Source organism: Spea bombifrons, chromosome 6 (assembly GCF_027358695.1).
Source record: "Spea bombifrons isolate aSpeBom1 chromosome 6, aSpeBom1.2.pri, whole genome shotgun sequence".
In the NCBI taxonomy this organism is placed as follows: domain Eukaryota; kingdom Metazoa; phylum Chordata; class Amphibia; order Anura; family Pelobatidae; genus Spea; species Spea bombifrons.
In genome coordinates, this window is record NC_071092.1 from 32,540,822 (window position 1) to 32,562,065 (window position 21,244).

At 37.7% G+C, this 21,244-nt stretch overlaps 1 protein-coding gene across 1 annotated transcript; it reads right to left on the reverse strand.

Annotated features, from left to right (window-relative positions):
- Positions 1 to 2,243: 2,243 nt before the first annotated feature.
- On the reverse strand, positions 2,244 to 17,472 carry LOC128500382 (calcium-activated chloride channel regulator 1-like). The gene is made up of 14 exons (XM_053469513.1): positions 17,313 to 17,472; positions 14,074 to 14,214; positions 12,200 to 12,350; positions 11,730 to 11,838; positions 11,278 to 11,455; positions 10,255 to 10,479; positions 9,201 to 9,428; positions 8,779 to 8,953; positions 8,035 to 8,141; positions 6,968 to 7,189; positions 5,338 to 5,608; positions 4,652 to 4,816; positions 4,252 to 4,488; positions 2,244 to 3,481 (listed from the first exon to the last, which is right to left on the reverse strand). Exons 1-14 carry the CDS (start codon positions 17,469 to 17,471, stop codon positions 2,442 to 2,444), a joined length of 3,408 nt encoding a protein of 1,135 aa, XP_053325488.1. The 5' UTR covers position 17,472; the 3' UTR covers positions 2,244 to 2,441.
- Positions 17,473 to 21,244: the final 3,772 nt, after the last annotated feature.

Below are 21,244 nucleotides of genomic sequence, written 5' to 3' on the forward strand. Positions count from 1 at the left end.
CCAGACTCCACTACCAGTCTTACTGCACTGTTCCTACAGAGTGGAATTTCTCTAGCAAATATACCCTATATTGTCTATATTGCGAGATACTCATATGCAACTGACACCTAAACTTATTTTCTCCGCTCACCAACATCCACCCAATAATTAAACATAATATTGAAACTCTCCCAGACACACTGTAAATCAATTTTTTATATTTATTTTTAATCAGAACAATACATTATACAGATATACTCTTTAATTTCCGTTATATTTGATGATCAAGAGATATATAATACTCTTCATATATTATTCTGCATTTTAATTGGTTACCAAAATCACAGAAACAAGAGGTAGAATAATGAGAGAATTAGGAGTACATGGGTTCTTAAGGCGGCACCAGTGGTGAACAAACGGAGGCTAAGCAATTGTGCTTGCTCACCTCACTGTGTGTTGGTCGAACTCTCGGGCACCTCCTTTTTTTTAATCCACTGTCCAGGACAACAAGATTGCCAACCTCAACACAGGGGCCCACATGTGATGTCACCTCGCCTGATACCCTCCAAATATACTAATTAGTGTAGTGGAGGAGGTGGATCAACATGTCTGCTTCACCCAGCGCCTCTATGATAATGAAGATAATGAAGTAGTCATCCTACTGTGAATTATGTGGGTCAACACATTTTTCACTTGATCACACTTTGTTAGTTTTCTGTTTCTTTGTTTTTGAAAATTTGTTTACACCATGAACCACATTTCATTTGTCAATCTGTCATATATTAAGGTTCTCTTTCTTAATTGTGCATTCTGGTGGGCCAACATTATACAAAATCTTAGCAGTCACGCTGTACCACCATTCATGTCTGGATCACTGATAGGAGTTATACTATACCCCTATTAGTGTTTGGAACACTGTATAATGTTGTGTTATACCACTGTCAGACTCAGTATGTATTGATGTCAGTTATCCTGTACCACCATCAGTGTCAAAATGTAAATAAATCACTGGGTTTGGGTAAATTTGTTTTATTATTTTTTTAGCCCTGTGCAGTTTTAATATCAGGGGAGAGCTTGGTTGTTCCTGTATAATGCATAGTTAAATCACTCATTGAGTTAGGCGTTATGCAGGGTCAACTCAACCCTTCTTCCTGGACACATTTGCTAGGGATGGCCTTTCTTAATGAATAGTTAATTGAGGAAACTAGAACCACAACGCTCCTGACAACTTTCCCTTTAGTGAAGCTTACAGAAATATTTTAATATTTTATTGTTGATTTAACCATCTGTCTTCTTTGTACATCATAGTTTTACAAAGGTCACCATAATAAAAATAACTTTTTTCTGTTCCTGGTTTTTATATGGTTTAAATAGCAGTCATAATACTGGCTAATTTTACATAGCTTCATTTAATTCACTGACCTTACAAGAAAACACTTTTTTCTTTTTACTAAAGGACTTTGGACTAAGTCATAAAAATGGAGTTGGCCCACAGGAAATAGATTATTTAACTAAATTATGAGACATGATATGACACCTCAGGAAATCCCTTGTCATATTTAAATAATCCATTTATAGCAAGTGATTAAACTCAATAGATGACTCGATTTTTTGTGTATGTGCATATACACTATAGGTACAAAAGTATTGGGACACCTGACTATTACACCAACAGGAACTTTTATGACATTGCATTCTAAATACAATGACATTAGCATGTAGTTGATCGCCTCTTTGCAGCTATAACACTCTCCTGAGAAGGCTTTCCGCAAAGATTTTGGGGTGTCTCTGTAGGAATTTATGCCCATTCATCTAGCAGAGCATTTGTGAGGTCAAACATTAATGTTGGATGAGAAGGCTTGGCTTGCAATTTCCATTCAAGTTTATCCAAAAGGTATGCCAAAGGGGACATACCTACCCTGAGCATGGTAGACCAGGGACCTACTGGTTTGGCCTCCAGGAGGCTCAGCCCCTGGCCCCTGACCTTTGGCTTAGGCTTTGATTGTTCTCTTGGGTCATCCTTTGGCCCGGTGTACTTATTCCTGTTTATGTATGACCTTGGCTTGCCTGACAATCTCCCCAGACTCCCCTACCAGTCTTACTACACTGTTCCTACAGACTGGAATTTCTCTAGCAAATATACCATACCCTATATTGTCTATTTTGCGAGATACTCATATGAAGCTGACACCTAAACTTACATCCATCCAATAATTAAACATAATATTGAAATTCTCCTAGACTTACTGTAAATCATATTTTTATATTTATTTTTAATCAGAACAATACATTATACAGATATACTCTCTAATTTCCATTATATTTGATGACCAAGGCACTAAGATATATAATACTCTTCATATATTATTCTGCATTTTAATTGGTTACCAAAATCAAAGAAACAAGAGGTAGAATCATGAGAGAATTAGGAGTACATATCATCATGGTAGAATCTATAGGCCTTACACTGTGGTCATCGGATATATTATTCTCTTATATTTTGCAAGGTATACAATAATACATATAATAACAAGAATTACAGCTGCTGATACACAAACTACTATAACCACCACAACAGTTACTTGATCTTGGTCAAAATGTGTCTGAGCCAACGTTGCCGTGATCTTTGTTGGTGTGAAAACATTGCCAGTTACTGATGTATTGTGGGTGTTGGCAGAGGTGTAATTATGGACTGTAGTAGTCGTTTTTATTGTTACTGCTGACAAAAGTGAGGTGCTGTCAGATGTTGCAGTTGGAACACCATATTCAGAGTGTGCTTTAGTGAAGACGGTAGTTATTTGTGAGCTAACACTTGTTTGGATACTGCTGCCATTTGCCAGGGTGGTACTGTCAGTGTCTGCAGAATAAATGTTAGTTGGTGGTATGGTGCCAGTTAAAGGGGTAATGCTGTCAGATGGCGTGGCGCTGTTTTCAGCCTTTGGTGACAGAGTATAATTTAATGAACTTGTTTGGATAACTGTAGGTGAGGTAGAAGTTCTAGATAATGGAGTAGAACTGTACGTTTCAGTAGATATTTTGGGTGAAGTGGTTTTCTCTGGTTTAGTAGATAGTGGGGTCATGTTGTCTACTGGTGACATTGTGGTATCTTCAGTTATGATGGCACTAGTTCCAACTGTACTTTCTGTTGATGAGGTAGTTTGTGTTGCAATTTCCACATATGAGGAAGTATAGGTATAACTTACTGGAAAGGTGCTTGTAGATGACACAGTAGGTAGAACTTTAGTGGGATCTGGTTGTATTAAAGAAAAAATTTCAGTGAAAGCTATATTAGACAGGTCGGATCTTTCATTGTCCTGATTGATCGCAATCAAAGCAAAATAAAGGAATTTCTTCATAATAACGCCATCTGGTACAAATGTAAATGTTTCTGGTGATCCAGCTGTCTGCGGTGCCATACCGGTGATATTTACTGTGGAAGCACTGGTAAAGTTTTCCCTCAGTTCTTTGGGATTCTCACTCATTCTCAAGTCATATTTTGATGCTGAAATGAAAAATATAATAAAAGTAAATGTAAATAATGGTTAAATCTAGATGTGAAAGGATTTATTGTCTAACTGAACTGAATTGCAAACTTTTAAGAGCACCAAGTTCTCTTTTTGGGCATATTATACAGCTGAAACATGAAATGCTCATATATTTTTGGCAGTTATATGCACTACCACAGTGATGTTAGAGAAAATTTAAAATGGCAATAATATTAACACACGTTGAAACACTCTAGTGCAAATGAAGAAGAAGGCGCTGCTTTTGCGAGCTTGCAACCTACTAGGTGGTTGAGACAGTAGGATAGGACTGCTTGAGGTGAGTTGCTTGTAGTAACAGTAACATGTAGAACTCTATGTTGACCTTGCAGGTGAGCATGGGGTGGTTTCTTTGGCACACTGGTTGTGGGTAGTAGGCGAAAGGTTGTATTCTTCTCTGAATAGATGGGGTAGGAGAAAGACTGCCTGGAAAGGGTAGGTAATTTTGGCGAAGTAGTAGAATTAGAGTGAAATCCTAAATAGACTAGCTGGAAGAGGTAATAATGGTAGAAGAAAGATGCAAGTCATGGGAGGAACAAAGCGTAGTTGGACATGAGAGCAAAGGGGTGCAGAGCTGTAAGCATAATTCATGAACATGAACAACGGTACAACAACCACCTGTAATGCTTATTTTCCTTTCACACCTTAGGTCAGTGCTACCAGTAGACAGTATGTCATTTCCCTAAACAGAAAATGTGTTTACATTCATAAGGCAGAAAAAAATACATACCTTTTCCTTGGTCAAGATCATCACCTGTTGCTGTCCATGATAACACAATTGTGTGCCCCTTTGTATTTGCCGCTAAGTCAGTTATTTTCCCAGGCTTGCTCTTTACAGGTTGGGGAGTCAGGGGCACATTAGATATTACAAAAGAGCCTCCGGACACCACCCTTCTGAAGCTTCCAACATCAAGCTGGAGGTCATCATCATTTATGTGAGGCCGTGAAGGGTTCATAAAAATTTCACCTACGATATATAACACAATTATGTATTATTCCTGGAGAATATGATGGCGTTTTATAAATCAGTAAATAATTACACAGATTCACAGGCCTAAAATCAGAAAAAAATGAGCAAAGTAATTTTCTATAATATGTTAGACACCGCTTCTAAAACAATTAGTGCCTACCATTTTGTATATAGCCAGGTACATAAAGAGCCAGATTTCTAGGCAGGACCAGCTTGGTTTCATTCTTTATATTTTCGACGTAAACTTTTAAACTGTATCTTCCATTGTATGTATAACCAGAGAAGAATTTTGAGTAGACTCCATCATCTTCTGCAATATCAGCACCTTAAAATATTAAATGGATTAGTAACATCTGGTATCTTTTTTTCTTTTCTGGAATATGTCTGTTGTTTTTGTTAAATTTTCTTTTTCCTGTTTGGACTATATATACATATTGCTTAAGCTAATAACATGACTGTTAAGTCATCCCGGGAGAAAGTTCACCAACAGAACCATGCAAGGTGACCAGGGCCTTTCTTCTCCTTCTTCCTTCTTAAGTCCTGTGGTGGGAGCGCGAGGTCTGTTTCTCATATCCAGGCGCTCACCCATGTTATGTGTAGAATTTCTGTATGATAGAACTATGCCTACCTGTATTTTCTTCTCTGTACACCATTATTTATCTAAGTAAACTTTTTCACAAAAAAACTAATAGATAAATGATATTATGAAAACATATTGCTTTGAGACTTTTCTCTGAAACCTGTGGCACACTCCTGAAGACTGGTTAAAAATCTCACCAAAGATTGTTAGAAACCATTAGTAGAGAGGGCAGTTATTTAGTTGTACAATAAAAGCTGGTTTCTTACCTGTTCCGTTGTCCAAAAGCTCCAGGATCTCAGAATCCCCAGTCTCTGGTTCAATAGTTGCTGTAACTTTCAATCCTGTCACAGGTGAAAGTCCCTGATTTACTGATGTATAGACAATCATTGGATCAGGGTAAGTGTTCATATCCTTATTCACGTGAGCAGTCGCTGTTATCGGAGGCACATTCTCATCTGCTGCTTTAGTTGTGACTACTATGCCGATGACTTGATTTGAGGTGTGATTATTGCAAAGGATATATTGCCATGGTCCTCTCTAGGCACAGAAATCCTATCATTAATATGTATTAGTAGTTTGAAAAAAAAAATTCACATGAATTTACCTGTAATTATCTCTCTCTCTCATCTTTACATATAGCAGTGTCATAGGATGCCACCTTTGCCTTTTGGTGGCCAGGTTCAATATATTCATGTCTTTTGTACGTTAACCTTTTTCTGATGTGGCTGAAGCTGATTTTTGTACTTTCCATATGGCATCATTATTCTAGTTTCTTTATCAGCAGTTTATAGCTCAAAAATTTTAGTTCAATAACAATGGTGCCCTGCAAAATCATTGTGTGCAGGTATGAGTTATAATAATGATAGTGAATTCGTTTTATACTTGTCCTTTTCTTTAATACATTTTATTAACACTTGTATTTAACGTTCATGCTTTTAGATGAGCAGCCCCCTCCCAGAGAGTAGGACTCCTAAGCATGTATTATGTGTACTATTTATTTACATAACATAATAGAACAACTGCAACTCTTGAACAAAGTCCCCCCTAGTCTCTATACACTGTCCAAATTACACTCATCCATCATCAGTGAGTCTTCGTGTTGATTGAATTCCATATGTAGTTCTAACCTAGATGATCATTTTTTGCCTTTAACAACAGAAACTTATTTTTGACATTAAAGTCTGCTCCAAACATATACACGTTATCATACTTACAACGTCTTAAAAAGAGGAACCTAATATTATTTAGTTATTTTTAAACACCTTCATTATCATTCTAACTTTATAGTGGTGGTGCCAATCTTCAGTCTCCCTGCACACATTATTTTTAGTATAATACTGTCTTTGCGGGCCAACATTCATAGACTAATACCGTATGAACATTATACTTTCAAGACCTCAGAGGTCCTTTCTTTAGAACACTACGCATGATGCTATGTTATACACAATTCTGGAGTAGGGTAGCAGTGTTTAACCATACTCACTCTCACCTAATTCCATTCCCAACCATTGTATGCTATCTGTTGCTAGCCCTGTCCTTGTCTGCTGCTAGCTTAGCTTCTCTCTGGGCTAACCACAGCTCTTGCATGGCTAGTCGTGCCCCTTCAGAAAGCCAGTCCCTCAGAAGAGGGAGATGTCTGGGTAGTCTGCATGGGCCGAATGGTTCTTATCTGCGGGCACCTTCTATGTTTCTACCCTGGAAAGTCCTAAGGTATGCTGATTGCCAACAAAACATTATTTAAATGTACTGAAAGAAATACAACATTATAGAAGTGTTAACATTCTTATAAAAATATATATTATCAATTACAGATGCTAGCAGAAACATATGTTGTTGTGTTTATGTTGGCTTAGCAACAAAAAAAAAAAATCAATAACGCTTTTCATAATATATTACCTCTGCTGTTCCTGGAATTTGGAGCCTAGAAGATTTAGAAATTGTGTTATTGGTGAATTGCGGTGCAGTATATAGATTTCTCTTTGGGTCTAGTAAAGCGATAGTTGGGACAGCCAGCTGCCAGGTAATGAGAAAGAACGTGGAATTTCCAACTGTTTTATCAATGACAACGGTGCCATTAAAACAGCCATATGGCTTTAGGCTTACACCAGTGCTTTCCAGCTGTTGGAAAGAACACATTAAAAATTTCAACACCAACAGTGTTCCACACGTATGATATTTTACATAAACCATATGTTAGGCTAGTGAAAAGATTGGAAATTTGGAAAGAGGCGGACCAGAGGTGGAAGTATGGCTACCAAAAAGTTCCCACAATTCTCTCTTTTCATTCACAGGCTTATGGATCCCTACTTATTATATAAAACAAACAAAAAACAAGCATTATTTGTATCCCCTTCCTTGTTATGTTTTGAAAAATTAATACACTTGTTTTTACTTGCTTGTGTTTTATCATGTATTTTTTATCTGTATTTCAAAACCTTAACAACCCCAAACACCGGATTTATATTGCATAAAAGCTATTTAATAACAAAATTACCATAGCTATCAGGGCATTTCCTTATCTCACGCCAATGGATGGTTCGTATAGTTAAAATAATGTTGTCTTAATTCCAAATGCCAAGAGTGAAAAGGACTATGGACTAGTAAAATAGTTTACTAGTCTATAATAGACTCCAGCGTTTATTATTAATTATATGACTCAAATTCAGGGATCCTTGGCATTATTATTTCTTTTTAATCTTTTTTGTACATTACATGATAAATCAGACACTGTAAAAACAAAGCATGTAAGGACACAGCTTTATCTAACTGATAACATGCTTGTTATTTATGATAATCAGTGATAACACCATTCATATGAAGTATAATTAGTGAAAAATTGGTTGTTTTTTATGCTTGTTGGTTGAGACTGAAAAACACAAAGTTCTATTTAGAAATTGTCCAATTCTTCTAAAGTTTGTAAAAAAAAATATTCAATTAACAATAATTTTGATGGGATACATCACCTGAATGGCACGCTGAAGAACATCTCCATTCCCTGAAGAAATTGCAGCAAATGAATCAATTAAACCATAAATCTCTGGATCATCTGTTGCAAAAAATTTAAATCCTCCTGAAAGATGATTTCATATATTTAGTATTTCCTAATTATTATCATTTATATATTTTGGTACTAGTCTACTTAAAATATCAACAGATGGCTCTAGTGCCACGTTTTGTTCTTGCATCAGTCATATTAAACACATAAAAACAATACCTGGAGTTTTTCACTCTACATTAGTTTGTTTCTACTGCAAAGAGGGCCTAGTTGGTATCATGCATCATAGATTTTTAAAAAGGGTTTTCTTGTATGTCATCTCATTGCAAAAATATAACATTATGCAGGGCAAGTTCAGCCCCTTGTGGGGTACAAGGTCATCAGGTCTGTCCTTCATTAATTCAAGTCAACTGAAGTGAGTTGAAATGTTCTCCTCAACTCGCATAACCTGCAGACTTATTCAGGTCTACTCCATGTCCTGATGAAAGTGTAATTTGCAACGCTTGTACCTACAACACACAGTATGTCTGAAAAGTCAACTTGTCTTATAGGATGTTATGATTTGCTCCTGTACTTTGGTCTAACATGTTTTGTAACCTAATTTACCGAAGTGGAGATGTTTTAGCATGTCATATGAGTGATTAGCTTGGATTCTTAGATAAGGCCATCAAGTTTTCACTTGTTAACTTTAAGGATATAGCAGAACATTCACCGGTCATATCTGCAATCCGGTCAAGATTTTTTTCTGCCTCTTTTCCCAAAGCTATGATATGAACAATGACTTGGCTATTTTTTATTTCATCATAGCAATTGATAAAGTGATCTTCTCCATCTGTTACCAATATTATTTCAGTGCCATTTGGTGATCCATCAAATATTTTGTTTGCCTGAATAGACACAGGAAGACAAGTTACATGGAGATAAGTAAGCCAACAGCCAACTTAATGTAACCCTTTGTTAACAGACCCCAGATAACTTACACTCTAAATAAAATCTAAAAGATATATTTGAAAAAAACATATTTACATAGAGTCTTCATTTTTATGCTTAACCGGCTTCAGATTGTCAAAGTTCCTGCATGATATTTTCTTACAGGAATCAGTTTGATATACCGGTACCTTTTATTTGTTATACCTCAATGGCAGCTGATATTCCTGGACAAATAGATGATGTTTTGTGCGTCACGGTGTATGGAATAAGTGATAGCAGCTTCTCACGTTCAATCTCATTGGTTAGTTGAATAGGCTCCAAAATAACAGTAGCCATGTCGGAGAACTCAACAATTCCAACATAAGACCCTGCTTCAATTATCTGGGTGAGGAACACATCTGCTGCTTGAAATAATCGCTGAATCCGATTATGCTGAAAGGAATGAAGAATGCATTTGTCGATTTCTATTATTTTACAACATATTTTATCCACATAAAACATTTCATTTTTAAACATACCCAGGGCCGGCCCAAGACATAGTGCCGTCTGGGGCGAAGTTTGAAATGCCGCCACTCCCCCCTGCCGACGCCACTGCTCATTATCTACCCTTCCTCTCCCTACCTACCCTATCTCCCCCCCTTTGTACTTCACTTACCTTCCAGCAGTCCTGCGACGAGAGTCTCCCTGCTCTGACACTGTGCGTGTTGCTTCTCTGCTGAGCGCCAGAAATTACGTCATATTCCGGTGCTCAGCATTACAAGCCGGCACCGAGACTGAGCTAGAGGGCTCGCAGAGGAGAGAGAGGGCCGCCGAGCGGGTACTGACAACTTGATAAGCGAAAACCACTTGACGTCCCTCTCTCTCCTCCGCTTAAAAAAAAAAAAAAAAAAGGCGCTTGGGGCGCCTCTTCAAAAGTGCCGCCTGGGGCAATTGCCCAGCTCTGCTCCATGGCAAGGCCAGCCCTGAACATACCGATAGTTCTTGGCTTAGCATAACAAAACTTGCAACATTAGTAACAAAAAAAAAGACCCCATACTTTATTTAAGTTAAGATAAGTTTATATGAAAGTATATAAAACTAGGAAGAACTAAGAAGAACAGTAGGCTAGCATTGAAATCTAGATAATTGTTCACAAACACATGTCTTTCACAGTATAGTTGAAGAAAGTCTTAAGTATGCCTTTAACCTTTATGGTGTATTAAAAAAGAAATAGTAAAATACAATTTTCATGTTTGTATGATTCCAAGAAGAAACCTACATATTCCATGCTTGCTGACACATCAACTAACAAAGTGATGACTCTGTCTTTGTATTGTGTCAGTGAGAAGGAAGGGGGCGGAATGTCACAGTTATCCATTGGAGAAGTAGAAATTATGTCAGGAGAGCTCAAAATAACATCCCATGTGCTACGAAAGCTACACATTTTGTTTTGTAGACTTGGTGCTTCAACGTTGTGATTGGTCTCATCACAAAATTCAGACACCTGAACATAAAAGGAAATAAGAATAATATGAATTTATAGTCATATATACATCTATAAACATGGGCTTTCAGTCCTTTAATAATTAAAAACACATGAGCAGCACTTTTATGGATACTTGAGAAGTTGAGAAACTCTGACGGTTTGTCAAATCTAGTCTTGTCATATACCCTGGATACAGTATAATATATATTTATTGTAAGAAGTGCTGCATAAATTGTTGGCGCTATATAAATAAAATATAATAATAATAATAATATTAATCTTAGCACATGTCCTGAGCTTGAAATCCGAAACCTCAGATAAATCTCAGTGTCTCAAGCTGTTATGCAGAAGGCATTTAAGTGACTTTAAAGTGGAGAATGGGTTGTAAAGAAGTTTTTTTTTTACTGACTCTTTTTACATACGTGATTTAATAGTCACCTGTCTCTACATTTGTCGTAATATAGACACTTTATTTAGTTATTTAGTAACTATATTAGGAAATGGAATGATTATGTTCAATTTCTAGGCAACCAAATATACATTAGTGAAACCAAAGAGCAAAATGAGGACGTTCTAGCGTGATGGCTCTCTAGGTATTAAGTCTATATAGATAACTCTGGTAATAAAATACTCAATATATAAACTCATATTAACATGTTATGTCATTTAAGGGAACACAGGTTTAAGAGGATGAACATATTCCTCATAAAAAGACAAAATCCACACCCTCTCATGCTTTCTAACCCAACATGTTATCATCCCACCACACACAAGGACTCCCCCAAATAATCATTATGAAATATAAAAAATACTCACAGAAGGCAATCCCTGCAAATACATAATAGACTGACCAACGGTCTGCGTCTTCTCTGGTAGAAAAATACATTTTTCTTCAAAAAGGCCGGTTTTGGGGTCAATGTCGCATAATTTTATCACACAAGAATCTCCTTCACAATGTTGCACAATGTTTCTGCCACTGACATCAATAGAGCACCTGCCATACAAAAGCTGTATATTTAGTATTTTACAAATATAGTTGGATGGTAATGTTTTTGTTCTTCCGAGTCTAATCTGTGGCCATTAAGTTTTTGTAGCCTTGATGAAACATCTATCAACATGTATAATTTTACTCTGGACACACTTCATGTTTTTGTAGTTTTTTGTATCTTTATTGGAGCCTAGTGTTGCGAGCTCTACATTCTGTCGCTGTGTTTCAAGAAGTACTCATTTGCAGGCACCTAAAGACCAAACTTTTGTGACTACATTACCTTGTTGCTTCCACTTTAAACCCACTAGAGATGTAATAGGGAATATCAGTATTATACTCATCAAAGACTCCCCAGCGCAGGTGGGCCCATTCATGGACAAACACTCTGCCTACATAAAAACAGCAAATACATATTTGTAAACAACACATATAGATATTCCAACAACTGTTTGTGGGGTTTTTGGCGGGCATTACAAGTTGTTAAAGGAAGTTAAGTGATGATGGATTTGGCTTTATCATACATCCTCCGGCTGTCTGGAAACCTTGCAAATGTTGATTGTCTTAAGGGCTATTCCAGGTCCATCATATACTAGACCAAACAGCACTTATAGTAGCAGATGCAAAGAGTTCATGATATATATATATATATATATATATATATATATATATATATATATATATATATATATATATATATATATAAAATTAAGCATTATATTTTTATTATTAAATCATTATATTTTTCTTTACCTAGAGATCCATAAATTGATGTGAGATTACTGTTCAGCAAGAAGTTAGGTGTTAAATGAATATATTTTCCTTTTTCCCCACAGCCTTTATATTGCAAAGTATATGGGTCATCTCCATATTTCAACCAAGATTCAGCAATTATAACATCAGCCTGCACAAAGGACAAACATAGAGCCCATGTTAGCACTTAACAAACATGTCACACGATGATCTAGTGATGATCAGGGGCACGCACCAATGTTTGCTTTATTCCCATGAAATACATACTTCTTGGAAATGAAAGAGATGACTTCGGAAACCCTGAAACATGTCTTCCTATATAGAGCACTGACTTTATATGATGATTCAAATTGGTGTAATCATCTAACCATCATCTTTTTCATTCTGCTTTTTGGCCAAAGATGAAGACTGAAGGGTTTCTCCTGGCAATGCTAGATGTTTTTTTTTTGTCACAGGTTGCACTATTGTGTTCCAATTAGGGGACAGTGGATTATATGATCCACCCTCCTGATGCCCATATGGATGGACCTCCGCACAGAGGAGGTGCAATAGCCAGGACATTTTGTAAAGTGTCATTTTTATTGAGATTTATTTTATTTTATTGAGCACTTAACTCCCTCCATCCCACAGAACAGGAAAGGAGGTAGACTGAGGAAAGCACCCTAACCCTGCCACCTGCTTATCAATGGGTAGAGGGCAGAATATAATATAATGTCGCTGAGCTCTGCATTAGGTGGTGCAAAAAACACAGTATGAAGGTCTGCATAGACATCCACAGTCCAAATAGGCCAGTGTGAAAGGAAATCTCTGATCATCCCACCTGACTCGTTGAGAGCTGTAGCTGTTGTTTAACATCCATCCTATTGACACTTGATGAGGCCTTTGGAAAGGGACAGGAGGAGCTCTGTGCATCCCATAGGTCTATTCCAGGGTGCTAGCACACAATGTATGAGCAGCTGAAAGAAGGCTCCGACAGTAAAGGGTGATAGGATGGAGTAATGTATGTATACATGTTAGAGTGAATGTGTTAGCATGACTGTGTAAGTGTGTGTTAGAGGGAGTGTGTGTAAGCATGAGTGTGAATGTATAAGTGTTTTAGCATGAATGAAATGCACCAAGAAATATGGATCTGGTATTCAGTTATTTCCAGGGCTGCATTTTATTTCCAGTCCGGCCATGGACATCACACACACATATATGTGCAAACAACTTGACTTCTAAGTGAATAGAACCATATATCTTCAGCCCTGCCCAGATCTTCATTTTTACTCTCCTTGTCATAGAAACTTGGGAGGATTCTTTGGGAGGATCAGTTCTTCATAAAACCATCTTGTGTAATACTAAGTATTTTGTTTGCCTCAGTAGTGTAGTATTGCATAGCAAATGATTGCTTTGAGTAATTTACACACCAATGAAACTCACTAGAGAATGATTTTTACCGTCCCCTCTCCTGACACCCAACCTGGGTTACTTATAGGTACATCAAAGGTATGTATGATTAATACATTGTATTTTTACATGTATTTTTAAACCCCTTTGGGATGGGAGATACAAACAGGCTCTCTGTCTCCCCGTAGGGTATCGTTTATTGTATTGTTGTCAACTCACACAACTTTTAGTAAATTACCTTAATTTGATATTATTCTATAAACCACAAACTTTAAAAGGGAATGGGAAATAGCCTGTACCAAGCGTAAATCACACAAGATCTAACATAAAAAGGGCACATACTCTAGTTTATTATTTTATTTTTCTTCTAATTATATGTCCTGAAAATCCTGATGTTGATTACTTTATTGCTAGATTGATGTCTTGCTACTAAAAACGCAAACGCTTAATGTTGAAAGGCAGCAAAGATATCTATAAAGACTTACTCGTTCATATGTTTCTCTTCTCCTTTTTCTGTAGTTACCCTTTGCGGACCACGTTCTAGGAATTAAAATGTTTACACTTCTAATGAAGAGTCTTTTCTTTGTCGCAAAAAATACATATTCAGTGGCCTCTGTCACCATAGCCTTTAAAAATAAAAATAAAAAATCCATTGATACGAATATATATAACATTGTCAAACTGGGGCAACACCAATACCTCACTTCATTTTGACTTGCTGTGCTTTCTAATTGCCTATTCGTTCCCACTATTAGGATTTAAAATGGGCTCGACCTCCACACATGTGCTTTGTATTATTATTCCTTCCAATTAAACCATTGTTCTCCTTTTGATGTAGAGCAGGGGCTTAACAAGAAACCACAGAGCTCTGGTGCGAAAAAATTGCCCCAGGCCCGCCAACTTCACCAAGCAACATGTCCCACAGTGCCACCTTTGCCCCCCCAACATACACTCTGGCACACATATCTAAACACACTTACACAAATTACACACACTTACTCATACTCACTAACACACACATACACATTTATGCCAACACACACTCCCTCTCACACCACTTATGCTCTCACACCACTTATACATCCATGCTCACACACACTTAAACATATACATCCATGCTCACACACAGAAAGAAAATAGAAACTCACAATAACCTGGTTGCATAAGTGTGCACACCAAAAAGTGGCCAAAAAGTTCAACCTTTGTTTCATCAGACCATAACACATTTTCCCATGTGCTTTTGGGGGACTTGATGTTGGTTTTTCCAAACTTCAGCCGGGCTTGGATGTTTTTCTACGGGAATACAGGAGATTGTTGTCACATGTAGCACACAGCCGGTATTTGCCAGAAATTCCTGCAGTTCCTTTAATGTTGCAGTAGGCCTCTTGTAAGCCTCCCTGACCAGGTTTCTTCTTGTCTTTTCATAGAGCTTGGTGGGACGTCTAGTTTTTGGTAATGTCTCTTTTCTGCCATATTTTCTCCGCTTGATGATGACTGTCTTCACTGTGTTCCATGGTATATCTAATGCTTTGGAAATTATTTTGTACCCTTCTCCTGACTGATATCTTTCAACTATGAGATCCCTCTGATGCTTTGGAAGCTCTCTGCGGACCATGGCTTTTACTCTGAGATGCAACTAAGCAAATGTCACACAAATCCTACTAGAACAGCTGAACTTTATTTGTGATTAATCAGTCACTTTAAATGATGGTAGGTGTGTAATGACCCTATTTAAGAGGGTGTGCACACTTATGCAACCAGGTTATTGTGAGTTTTTATTAATTTTTCCCCCCTCAAAGATTTCAGTTTGTTTTGCAATTGAATTGTTCACGTTATAGGTCACATTAAAGGTGGAAAAGTTCTGACATGATTTATCTTTGTCTCATTCTTTAACATCACAAGAACTTGGCATTTTAACAGGGGTGTGTAGACTTTTTATATCCACTGTATAGACATCCATGCTCACATACACTTATGCATGCACATTCATGCTCTTATACATATATACATACAAACACAGTCCCTCCCGCAACCTGCTTACCTCTCCTGGAGAGTGCCCTTTCTTAACTATTTTGAATCACTATGAGGAGACAGGAACAAGTGGTCACAGGGGTTGCCCAAGGCCCCTAGAGAGATGGGCCCCATCGCAGTTGCAACCGCTGTGACCCCTGTTGTTATGCTATTGATGTAAAAGGTGGTAGATAAGTTTAGCAGCCTCGCAGAAGTGGTCGAGGCTAATACATTCAGGGAATTTAAACAAGCATGCTATAGGCACATGGCTATCCTGAATCTAAGACAAGCCCAAGGAATGATTAAAGTTTTTATATCAGGAAGAATGGGCAGACTAGATGAGCCGAATGATTTTTATGTGTCCCTGTGTAACTAATTATGTGTTGGCTTTAGAAGAAGGTATGAAAAGTAAAGAGGCATCCCCGGATTACCCATTGGGCACCATAGCTCCACAAGACCACTGGGTCTCCTTTAATTAAAAAGTTTGGTAAGCAAACAGGGTTTTAGAAAGTGTGAAACTGATATTATTACTCTACTTGGACCCCATGGAGTCTTAATCTGTCACTGGGGAAATGTGATAAAAGACAACAAATTAAACAATAAAAATGAAATTAAAATAGGATGTCAAATACTTGCTAATGTATTTATGTGCAGCTAATGCAAAATTAACAAAACAAAGACACAAAGTATGAAACATTTCTACAGCAAAGGGTCAGTATCTACCAGCTTGATCTGGATTCAGCTCACCGCTATTATCAGCCCTCAACGATCACCAGTGGGCTAGGGTTTAGGAATTACCCAACTATAACCTATTATGTTTAGCTGTACAACCTAGTCCATTAGGAGTCATTGAGGGCTTTGAGAACCACTAAATCAATAGAAAATGTAAAGAAACAAATGGTACCTGCAGTGTGTTAAAGTGTTATCAGACTATTCTGCTGGAATCTTTGACCATTACGTGTAATATACATTTGTAGAATTGCTATAATAGTAAACAAATGGTTTTTTGATATTAAATAAAAAGTTAGTTAGGAATAAGAGGAGAGGCTGGATGGAGAATAAAGGGAAAAGGATATATGGGAAAGATACACAAATTGAAGGTCAATAGGAAGAGGGCAGGCGAGGTATTAGGAGCTAGAAGAGAAGTGAGAAGTGTGGAATAGCCAAAAGATTGACAAGTTGGTTGTCTTGGCAAAACTTGATTTCATGGATCCACAAATATTAAAAAAAAATTAATTTTGTGTTAAGGGCAATTCAGCTACATTTAGCTAGAATACAAAGTCAGCACATCTGTCATAAATCGACATAGCTTAAAAATATACAGTATGGCCTCATTTTTATACGTGTTTAGTTTTTCAAGAGGCATCAGCTTTCTCTTCCACTATTATAACCCCTTCCCGTTGCCATGACCTCCATAACTTCATTGCCATCATGGTGTTTGTTTAGACTATCAGGCTCCGGATCTGAAAGAAACATCTAAGTGGCTCGTTCTAAAATCAACTTTTCTGTAGGATATTTTTTCGTCCCTTTAACTTATTCCAATAGAAGCACAATTAATCCATACTCTTCCACACAAGGTAAGGTGCCCGTGCACCTGAACTATGCAAAGGAAATCCCGGCTTACTTAAAAATTAGAGCTGAACACAGTTTTTTTGTTTAAAGCAAATAGCATTGTTTTCTTTTTAAATAATCAGTAGAAAATATTCCAGTTTACCTGAATTTTTTGAATAATCATGTCATTCTCCTGCAGTCCAGGGTGAATGGCAATAACAATATCCTCAAAGCCTCCGTTACTGATAGTCACCATAGAACCCCTTGGTGTGAGGAACATCTGAAAAGCAAATATTAAAATCAAAATATTCCAGCCAGCCATCCTAAACCCTTTAGCCATTCATTTTACCATTTTAGATTTACACAGGCTATTTATGGTGTAAGCTTTAAATCTCTTATCTAAATTGCCCTTGTTACTATTGGTGGACATGGGCAATGGGCTGGCATACTCTCTTTTATCATGGATATTAAAACTCATACAACAAATGCAGTACGGTTTTTCAATGGAATACGAAGGGCTAAATACTTCTATTAAAGGACCAAAAGTAATATTTATTTAAATTAATTTGATGCATCTATGAACACTTAGCTATTAGACACATATAATTTGCTAGGAGATAAAAAAAACCATTCACTCCATCTAGTCCAGGCCAAGAAATATGTTTTGTGGTTCTAGGACATAATGTAGATAGAAAAGTGTGCTGGTCGTCTGAAATTCCATCATCACTGTCATTGTTTAACCGCTAAAATTGTCCAAAAGAATATAGCACAAAATAGGCTTTCATAAATGCACAACTAAACATGACTACACTGCAGCCTCTAACTGCACATACCACATTCCAGACAATTATGGAATTATGGAAATAAACTACAATCTCTGGGTTTAGATCCCAATGTTGTTGAATGGATTAAGGAGTGGCTGAGTGACAGAAAACAGAGGGTTGTAGTCAATGGCGTATATTCAGAACAAGGTCTTGTTACCAGTGGGATACCTCAGGGATCTGTACTTGGACCCATTCTCTTTAATATTTTCATTAGTGATATTGCAGATGGTGTTGATGGAAAGGTATGTTTATTTGCCGACGACACAAAAATTTGCAACAGGGTTGATGTTCCTGGAGGAAGAAGCCAAATGGCAAACGATCTAGGTAAGCTGGAAAAATGGTCAGAGCTGTGGCAATTGGCATTTAACGTGGATAAATGCAAAGTAATGCACCTGGGGCATAAAAACCCAAGGGCAGAGTATAGACTATTTGGTACTGTCCTAACCTCAACGTGTGAGGAAAGGGATTTAGGGGTAATTATTTCTGAGGATTTAAAGGTAGGTAGACAATGCAGTAGAGCAGCAGGTAATGCTAGCAGAATGCTTGGTTGTATAGCGAGAGGTATTAGCAGTAGAAAGAGGGAAGTGCTCATGCCGCTGTACAGATCACTGGTGAGACCTCACTTGGAGTATTGTGTACAGTACTGGAGACCGGATCTCCAGAAGGATATAGAAATGTTGGAGAAAGTGCAGAGAAGGGCTACTAAAATGGTTTATGAATTACAAAATAAACCTTACCCGGACAGGTTAAAGGATCTTAACCTATATAGCCTGGAAAAAAGACGGGACAGGGGGGATATGATAGAAACATTTAAATACTTAAAGGGAATCAACAAAGTAAAGGAAGAAAGTTTATTTAAAAGAAGAAATAAAACCACAACAAGAGGACACAAGCATAAACTAGAGGGGCAAAGGTTTAATGGTAACATCAGAAAATATTACTTTACGGAAAGGGTAGTGGACGCATGGAATAGCCTCCCAGTGGAAGTGGTAGATGTTAATACAGTAAAGTCATTTAAGCAAGCATGGGATAGGCATAATGCCAAGCTAGATATAGGATAAGGGCAAGTACTAAAGGAGAGTACTCAGAGGTTGGGCAGACTGGATGGGCCTTCTGGCTCTTATCTGCCGTCACTTTCTATGTTTCTATGTTTCTATGACCCAGTCCATGATATTGGCTCATTCTCCATGTTATCATCTACCATACATTTAATTAGTTTTTTTGTAAGAGTTGTATGTGATGATTACCAAATTCTAGCTATAAATTCCAAATTTAAAAGATGTGTAAAAGTGATTGCACCCTCATGGAGATTATTTCTTAACTTGTAAATGTCTGGCTTAGGGTTTGTTTTTCACGCATGAACCTGGGCACGTATTTTGACTTCTTTTATTTTACAGCAATAGAGAGATGTTTCAGGAAGCCATTTTTCAACAAGATCACAATCTCCCTCTAAACGGCACATGCGGCCTGTCACTTCAGACCCTGGCTTCCATGCTGCCTAATAGCTATGCGTCGGCAAATGATGCCGTCATCCCCGCACTCTGCACCAATAGCCAGCGCATAGTGATGAGGGAGCACAAAAGCGGAAGGTCGGAAATAACAGACCTCGTGCTCCCAGGAAAGGATAGAGGATGGAGGGTGGAGGATGGAAGATGGAAGATGAGAAAGGGAGTAAGGGGAGTGTATGTGTGTATATATATATACTGTATATGTGTGTGTAAGCTTGTGTGCGTATGGGCAGGTGAGCACATTAATGTTATATTAACACTTCAGAGCTGCAGCATGGTTCCCCGTGTAATTTCTTTCCAGCTTTGCAGGACAATGATACACATGTAGCCACACAGTTCCATTCCACATCAAAGACCTTCTTTACAATACGCGTGTTAATGGGTAGGTGTGTGTACAGGCAGTGTGTATGGGTAGGTGTGTGTAAGGGCAGTGTGTATGGTCAGGTGTGTTTATGGGCAGTGTATGTGTATATGTGTGTTTATGGGCAGGTATGTTTAAAGGCAGTGTGTAAGGGCAGTGTATGTGTACATGTGTGTTTATGGGCAGTTATGTGTAAAGGCAGTGTAAATAAAATAACCTCTGTAAATACTATACTGCTTAAGAAATGCTATTTTCAATGTTCAGCCGTACACATTTCCTGACACGCGGTTTAATAAATGAGTCAGCCCCAGAAATGACACTGTGAAAGTCAGTAGAGGTGGTCTAAAGACAGCCCCTGTGCTCATGCGCAAAAAGTGGGATGGGAAGAGAGGGAGAGGAAGGGAGAGGTGTTCAAGCTCGAGGGGGAGAGAGAAGGTGTGAGAAAGAGAGAGAAATAGGGAGGGGATAGAGAAAGAGGGAGGAGAGTGTGTGTGCATGTGTATTAGTGAACGGTAACAGCTCCGCTGACCAGGCCCTCTGAAGCGCTTCCACATAAGGGCCTCCGCGCACCATATGGACAGCCCCTCCATTCCTGTTGCTGACTTATGTATCCTCTGCAAGAAGACACACCTTAGATTCAAGACCATTTATGATATCGCTAATAACAAAAATGCTTAAGTTTAGTTTAAAAGGAAATTAAAATAACCAGTTTCTGTCCAAATTGTTGAGTTATATTTTAACGCTTATTAATGCCCCCAAACCCTTCCTAACTTTAAAAGCTCTTGGGTTGCTCAGATCCAGATCTCAATTTTTGGTCTGGGAGGGAGACCTTCTACGTTATAAATTAATTTAATAGTTTCACCCTGCGAGACATATTGCCCAAAAAAACATGCTTTGTCCATGGACTCTAACAAATAAAAGTGTATTGCAGTAATTAAGGTGAATTGTCTTGCAGTTGTGACAGATGTATTAGCATGGAATTGCCCTAAAGTTCTTTATAGATTTGGCTGGTGATACACTTATAAACTCTTTGAGATGCATTGGCAGAGCAATTTAAATAAACTTCCATAGTGATATGTGACAATGTTTACTACAGAGAAGATTGTCACAGCAACATATAAAAAGCTTTTATATAGATTAAAAAAAAAAACGACAGGCATGCAGTCTGCCAGCATCAGTAAACAATGAAAGAAAGGAGAGTGCCTAGAGTTGCCAAGTGTATATGGTACATTTAATTTGCTGTTGAGTAAATGAAGGTATGAGAGTCTATGGCTCCTAACTCTACGTCCACAATTTATACAGATTTCATCTTTGTTTTAAAAGAGTTGCTTTTCTTGCAGGTTTATTGGAATGAGCTCAAAACAAATTTCAGCCAACTAGAGTGTATAGCCTAATGATATGT